Here is an 8203-nt window from a genome sequence, read left to right as displayed (position 1 = left end):
GGAGACTTGCAAATGGACTAGAGGATGAAGGAATGGGTATCAGGCAAAGGGGGGGCTGGTGCTTACTTGGATTTGCAGCTGAACTAGGAGAAGCTTCTTTACAAATTCAAGACTATATAGATAGCCTATGAGGTGGAATTGAATCAGATGAACCCAAAATTTTCAAAATAAAAAAAATTCAAGAAACTAACTTGCAATTTCTAACTCCCACCTCACCATAGAGCTGTGAATGGATAACCAAAATCCCCTTTGAATATGCATTCGTATTAATTTAAGGGTATCCATATATGTCTGATTACTAATAGTACATGCATGGATACAATAAACCACCAATTGATTATCCAATTAAGTTACTTTTCTGGATTTGTTTTCATATTTTTATTTTTAATTTTAATTTAAGATACGTGATTTTTTTTCTTCTTTTCTTGATTTTCTATCAAAATGAATACAAAGGAAGATCAATGGTGAAAAGTGTAAGAAAACAAAGACTAAAAAGAGTAGAAGAAAGCAAAGTTATTAAATTCTCAAAGTTAAAACCTAACCTTCACTAATAAAATGGTAGTCATCACTCATCGGTAGTCAAAAGCTTCCATTCAATATGCATTGATACCCATTTAGGAGAATTTGTATAAAAATGCCATCCAAATCTGACTGAGTTTTTCCGAAAAGTGACAAGATAATATCCAAATTCCTCCAAATATAATTGATGCAGATATAGTAATATTGCCACTATTTGATCCATTGACACCAATACCTCACCATCACGAACTCAGCAACATTAGATAGATGGAGTCAAAAGCTTTTGGGTTGGATATTCTCTTTTTTCTGTTTTTTATGAAAGATGAATTTGGAGTTTGCTTCGTGAGGTTTTACCAGTGAAGATAATGAGAAAGGAAGGGGGAATGAATCTAGCTTTGTAGTACTAAGAAGGAAGCACTAGAAATGTGGAAAGAAACCCTATTACTATTTCTTAGTCTTGTAGCATCAGTTGTTTCCTTTAATTATGGTATTCTTCATTTTGTGTCTTTTTAATCCAAATTCAATTATGATGACGGATAGAACTGCTATTATTGGGAATGTTATGCTTTTCTTTTATAATTTATTTGCCATTAGGTGTAAAGCACTCCACATTTTGTGAGCAACTTTGGGTTTAGAACCCTATATTTCTCGCATGTTAAAAGAATTTTGTTAGAATGAATACCAAAGAAAATAAATAGAAACGAATAACACGTACAAAGGAATACCCAAACATCAAATGATGTGAACGAGAAAAGCATTCTAAGGGTATTTGGAGTAAGTATACTGTTAAGAATGAAAAATCAAATACTCTAGACATTTGTGGATGACTCTGAAGGTCGAATTAAAAATGATTTCAAGGTTAATTAGTATAAACTTGATTTTTTATTCAATGATATTGTGGTATGAATTTGATTTTTGATATAATGATGATATTGTTTTCTCACCCAACTTTTTGATAATTCCATGTATATAGCATGTCTTTCAAATTATTTAAAAAAAAAAAAATCATTTATAGGTGAATAATGCCTTTTATTTATTATTATTATTTTTCTTTTAACTTTTCCTTCTTTTGGAAAACTACAAGTTTAAAACCTTTATCATCCATTTGCCATTTTATATAAGGGTGTCAACGAGCCGAGTTCGGTTGGGGCAGTCCTGAACCCTGAACTTACCTTGGAAGCTAAAATTTAAAACCCAAGCCCTACTTGATAAATCAAAATAGTATTGATAAGACCGACCGGATCAAACCATAGTAGGCAGGATTCTTCCAGCCGGTATCTAAGAGACTTTCTGACCCGAGGGTTTCTTGAGCACGAAAGAACTTAACCATTAAGGTAAGAATCATGATCCCAAAGGATTTTGCATACGAAAATCGACGGCAATCATGCCCATAAAGGAATGTGCGTTAACCCAAGATCAAGGGACCTAAGCCCTATGATTGAACAGTATTGGAGACAGCCTATTGATTAATCCATTGGTCGGCAATAAAAGGTAAATCATATATAAGTTAATGTTAGCATTGAGAAGATGTAACTAAATCATTTCCCTCCACTTTGATCTTCAATGACTCTGCAACTCATAAGAGCTCTATAGTGGTGCAATTATTGACTTAGCCATCGGAGGTGGCTTCCCGACTGTCAAGTCAGTCTACATTGGACTTCTATTTTGCAGGTCTTTGGTGGTTGATCAATTTCCAGACGCATCACTACCCAACCCTATCAAGGTTTGAAAATCCCCAACCCTAACTTGACCCTGTTAGGGTTTCTCTGAGCCTGGACTGCCTTGATTAATCTTGATAGGGTTGGGGGGGGGGTGTCAAGTTGGCCCTAATTAACCCTGATAAGGTCGAGTTGGCCCTTATTTACCCAGACCCTGACCCTCATTTGTATTGCTTTTTATCTGAAGTGTTAATTAAATAATTTAACACACTAAACTCATTTTCTTATTTGTAAACAATGAATTTGAATATGATTAACCCATTATACATTGTAAACTTACCTATTACTCAAAAACAAATGCATGGTTAGTCTAAATCAGAAACCACTTGTACTTATACTGCAAAAGAAAACTTTTTCTAAGACAAAATAATACTTAATAACAGGAAACCTAAAGAAACAATTCATAACAAGGTTCATTTCAGAAAATTTCAGATCAGCCCAGTATATCAAAAGCTATAATCATACATCTAAAGTTATCAACAACAATGATGGATCGTTTGTAACACCTTATATTGAGAAAGACTAATAGAGGAAGGAGGCAAAAAACGATGAACACACAAAGCCGCTCTCCACGCATCTACAATCGTCTGATCAAGAACGCTTTCGCTGTGTTCCCAAAAAGGGAACATTTCATTGAGGGCCTAACGTATTTCCTCCTCACTAGGAATAGCTTGAAGTAACACACTCTATTCCTCCACAAATTGGCTTGGACATGCTCAAGAGCTGCTCCAATAGCCTCAGCCACTCCTAAGATGATGTAAGAGCTCAGTATTAGACCTTGTTATTCCCAGATTGACACTGAGAGGGGGGGTGAATCAGTGTCTTCAAAAATTCACCACAATGTGGTTGGGTCTACCAGACAGTGTACCACCACTCTGCAATCAAGGCACTCCAATATGTGCAACAAAGAAAAATAAACAAAAACGCAATGCACCAGAGTTTACGTGGTTCGGCCAAATTGCCTACATCCACGGAATAATACCCAACATAGGGTTTCGTATATTACTCAATACACTCTTAGATATTTTGACTGCTACAACAGTCCAGGAACACCAATCCCTGCTTTAGTCTAAAATGCAATTCAGACAAGGGCACCAACCCCAACCCCCTACACAAGCTCCAACTTGCTAGGTCACATTATTTTGACTGCTACAACAACACCAGGAACACCAATCCCTGTTATAGTCTAAAATGCAATTCAGACAAAGGCACCAACCCCAACCCCCTAGACAAGCTCCAACTTGCTAGGTCACAATGTAAACCAATAATTCAAGTTCCCCAAATTACATTCATGAGATAGATTCTTCATCACTAAACATAACCTCGAAAATAATAGACAATCACTTGTGAATACGGGTTACCTCAACTTGTGTAAGATGCATGGTAACAATACTTGTTTCTCTTTTTCTCCAACTCTTTTTTTTCTCTTTTCAATCTTTTTCAGTTTTCCCTTCTTTTCTTCTGTTGCTTCTCTTTTCTTCTCTTTCACTTTCTTTCTTGTTCAGCAAAACAAAAGACTTCTTATTCCCATGCTTCAGATCTCCATAGCCAACCAACGTCTTCTGGTTCGACCTCCACGCTATTCCCAAGCTCCTCAAAACGTCCTCTCCCTTCTGCTGGAGTTTGCTCTCCTTTTATAGATTAATTTAACTCAGAGTTTGAATCAAACTCAGAGTTCTTATCTAACTTAAACAAGGAGTGTTTTAACGTACAAATCGGACTAACTTCGAGATCTCCAATGAGCAATCCCACCGTTGGATTTGAAGATCAAGAAGTCTTGAAGCTCTCCTCCAAAAATCAGCTCAATCGGACACTGGATGACCATCCGATGAAGAGGTTGATCAAAACTGGACTCAGAGTTTGAGTCAAACTCAGAGTTCCTATCTGACTTAAACAAGGAGTGTTTTGACGTACCAATCGGACTAACTTAGAGATCTCCAATGAACAATCCCACCGTTGGATTTGAAGATCAAGAAGTTGTGAAGCTCTCCTCCAAAAATCGGCTCAATCGGACACTGGATGACCATCCGATGAAGAGGTTGATCAAAACTGGACAGAGACCCTCAAAAACGGGATTCTTGAGTTTTCTTTATTTGAATTGGATTCTTTCTCTCAAATCTAATTTCCATATCAAAGCCCACTTAAGTTGCCAACAATGACAACACCTTCATTTTAGGCCAATGGAACAACAGACCTCTTCAGTGCTTTTTGTCCATTTATCCTGTTTCAGTTTCAAAATCCTATTCCGTTGCCTCCTTTGGACTTTTGTAGCATGGAAAAAAAGGCCGATTTCTTATCTTCTCCTTCAAATTCACTCAATTCCACACACACACACACACACAAAAAAAACACCTTGACTGTTGTCCACATAATATCTCCTCCTCTGCGAGTTCATCCTCCAATTGTGATTATAGCATCTTCTCCGCCAATTTGTTCTCATAAGATGTGGGTTTGCCTTAAAACTCCCCAGGTTGTCCTCTAATGCTCCAATCTTGGTCTGAATATATCCGAATACTTCTCTATTAATCTATTTCTTCAGATCCTTTTGACACCCCCCGTAGTCTTTTACATAGTTGTGATGACGAGTTGCTTGCATAATTCTGATTCCATGCTATGGTAACTACATCTCTACATTGGTTGTCTGATCCAACACGCTTCAAACTGGAAGGGACAATGCCCCCATTGCACTTTTGCGATCAGTGTCCACAACAACTGGGTTATGATAAAACGTCCAAACAGGCTTAACAAACAGAGCTGCAACTTTGCAAGCCAGCCTCCATTCGGTGTTCACTAGTGCTCTATCATATCTAACACAGAAAAGGGCTGCACCTGCTCTTCCGATTACTCCAGGTAAATGCAGGAGCATTGGCTCCCAAGTCCATCAAATTACACGGATTCAAAGTGTCTCTAAAACCTTCAGAGTCCCTCCTTCCTTCTCGTTTTCCCCCTCTTCTCATACCAGTCTTAAAGAATGACTTGTACTCTCCTATACAAGCCAGTATGTCCAAGACCTTTTGTCCATCTTGTACTTGAACAGCTCCATAAACACATGTCAACCAGAAGCCTTCGCCATTCTCCCTGGACGCCATAGGCATCAATAACATTTTCATCAGAATATGTAACAAGCACTCGCAGATGATCTTTCCACATCAAAACTAATCAGCAACACCCCCCGGGTTCGATAGTAAATTGCTCATCAAATTTTAAGCACCTTCCCATTCTTATAACATTCTCTTTCCTGCATTTTCATGCATCAGAAAGACCACCTCAGGGAATTAAAAGCAAATTAACGAATTTCAATTGGTGACTAAAATGAAAAATTCACTCATAAAAATTAAAAATACACTCCTGTTTATTGGGATTAACCCATGGCACGAACAAGCCACTTATTTGCAGCATACACACAAGGCAAAAGAGAAAAACAAAGCAGAGTATAAAGAAAATCCAACAAACAACCTATTAAAGACCAGTTTCTTCCTCATCGATCAGAAGCAGATCACATTGGAGAACAAGTTTGATTATTAATGGTTCAACATACTTGCTGGACTCTTCAGCCGGAGATATCAATGGCCTTAACCTCAGGTTTCTTCACTTCCTCCTTAGGAACAGTCACAGTGAGCACACCATTCTCCATTGCTGCCTTCACTTGATCCAGCTTAGCGTTCTCAGGCAACCTGAACCGGCGGAGGAATTTGCCACTGCTACGTTCCACACGGTGCCACTTATCAGTCTTCTCTTCCTTTTCTTTGCTCCTCTCTCCACTGATCTGCAACACCCTACCTTCTTCAACCTCCACCTTCACTTCTTCCTTCTTCAACCCAGGAAGATCAGCCTTAAAGACATGAGCTTCTGGGGTCTCCTTCCAATCGATGCGAGCATTAACGAAGGTTTCAGTGTCGGATGTGAGTTGAGGACGAGTAATGGACGATGGGAAATCAAAGAATGGATCCCATATATCTAGAGAGAATGGGTCCATGATGTTGGTTCTTCGGCCTCCAAAGATGCTTGGAATTAGCGACATTCTCTTGGGTTTCTGAAGAAAATGATCAAAGAATGAAACTGAATGAGAAAGAGAAAGATATTGCTGATTGCGATAGAGATCGATCAACTGACACTTCGCTTCTGTGCTTTGGGAGTTGGATGATCGATGTGTATATATAGAGGCGCTGGCGTTATCTGTTTCAGGTTCTCTTGAATCCTGATGGTTCTAGAGAGAGGATAAAGGGTTGGTTGGGTGGGCCATGCATGATTATTCGTGAAGGTCGTAGAAGCAGGTCTAAGTGGAAGCTTGGAGATTCAACTAAAACCACAAAAAATAATAGTAATAATAATGAATAAATAAAAAAGAAAAGTTAAAAAGAAGGAAAGAATAACCCAGAAGTTTCAAGAGAACTCAAGAAAGACTAGCAAAAATTATGAAATTGTTTGGATGCAGTAGATTAAGTGTGTAGTACTGTGTTGTGTGTGATTGAGATCGAAACTAGGATTAAACTTTCGATTTCGATCGTTCATTTCACAAAAGTTGCTTTGAACACTCGTTTTTAACTCAACCGTACACAGCACAGTGCTACGCATTAAGCAGAGCTCTATAAATTATAACAGTTCATGGCATTTCCAAATGCATCAAACCAATGGTTTATATTGCATGAGGGCTATTTGGGAACTTCAAAATATCTTCGATTTTTTTCATTTTTGTAGAAAAGAAATTCGTTTAATAAAGAAACTATTACAAGCAATGGCCTCTGCATTGCAACAATTCAGAAGCCAAGGAGTAAACATAAGCCAAATTTTTAGGAGCTTTACCGAAAGGACAAACCTAAACAAGGAATCTACCTGTTGTGGGGAACTAAGGTCCCGAGTCCCCCCCCCTTGGGAGAGATACACCTCCCTCGGGCTGGTGCATCTCTTCCCTCATAAAGGGTACCAAGTGCCCCACTCGGGACAGATGCACCCCCTTGGGCTGGCTGATCTCCTCCATGGAAAAGGTCCCGAGTGCATCACTCGGGACAGATACACCCCCTTAGGCAGGCTCATCTCTTCGTTGGAGAAGGGTCCCGAGTGCCTCACTCGGGAAGGATATATATCCAACTCAAGCATTTCTCAGAAGACTCTCTTGACCAAGTCAAGAAGAGTTAGTTACGCATAAACACCAGCATATCTATTCCGAGAATTGGGGAGGTGAGTCAACATAACGTCACTATCTGGTGCGACAAAGAAGGAGCCGTTATTCCACTACTCCACTCACTCCTCAACTATGGATCCGAAACTTAAGGAATTGCCGCCTCCAAGTAACCTCTATATAAACCCACCTCCTACATGGAGAAAGGTACGAGAACTTCATCTGATAAATTATTCATTACGTTCTTGAGAACTCTCTCAAGAACTCTTATTGTTGCCTAGGCTGACTTGGGCGTCGGAGGCGGTTCCCCGGCCAAAACTAGGCTAGACCGTTCTTGCTTTCTTTGTGTGTGCAGGCATCCTAGTTATTCCGACTTGGCTGGAGAGCTCTTAAGGTGGTCATCTCAATATCCGGCCCTCGAAGAAGTTCTAGACGCAACACTACCAAAGGGTTGGAGTCTCTTAGAATAAAATAAAAAAACAAGTGATTCAAAAGCATCCTTGAGGTGAAAAGTCTAAGAAAATCAACTTATAGGGCAAGTAGAGGAATTAATGTTTTGAAAACCTTATATGAATCATATTCAACAGTAATATGTTGAGCCCCTATTCTTTTGGCTTCGAGTAGACTTGCACGTATCATCAAATTCAATAGTGACCTTTATGTAGAAATTCTTTTATTTTTTCAATTAAGGGATCAAACAAATAAGATATTACTAAATCATCCTCTTATTTATTTGATCCCTAAATTTTTTTTGGAGAAAGGGAGCTTTGATTAAATAAAGGGAAAAAAAGAAAGAAAATTACATTCTGAAGAATTTCTTACCATTAGCATCATCCCGAACAAAAGC

The 8203-nt window shown here is 38.7% G+C and overlaps 1 protein-coding gene across 1 annotated transcript; it reads right to left on the bottom strand.

The window, feature by feature from the left end:
- Positions 1-5519: 5519 nt before the first annotated feature.
- LOC149002110 (17.8 kDa class I heat shock protein-like) lies at positions 5520-6345 on the bottom strand. Its single transcript, XM_089136636.1, has one exon. It carries the CDS (start codon positions 6256-6258, stop codon positions 5788-5790), a length of 471 nt encoding a protein of 156 aa, XP_088992762.1. The 5' UTR covers positions 6259-6345; the 3' UTR covers positions 5520-5787.
- Between the last annotated feature and the right edge of the window lie 1858 nt (positions 6346-8203).

This window comes from Hakea prostrata, chromosome 10, assembly GCF_041222555.1.
Source record: "Hakea prostrata isolate BN-2017 chromosome 10, UWA_Hpros_2, whole genome shotgun sequence".
Lineage (NCBI taxonomy): Eukaryota > Viridiplantae > Streptophyta > Magnoliopsida > Proteales > Proteaceae > Hakea > Hakea prostrata.
Note: the sequence above shows the minus strand (reverse complement) of the source record. Positions and strands in the feature narration are given on the sequence as shown.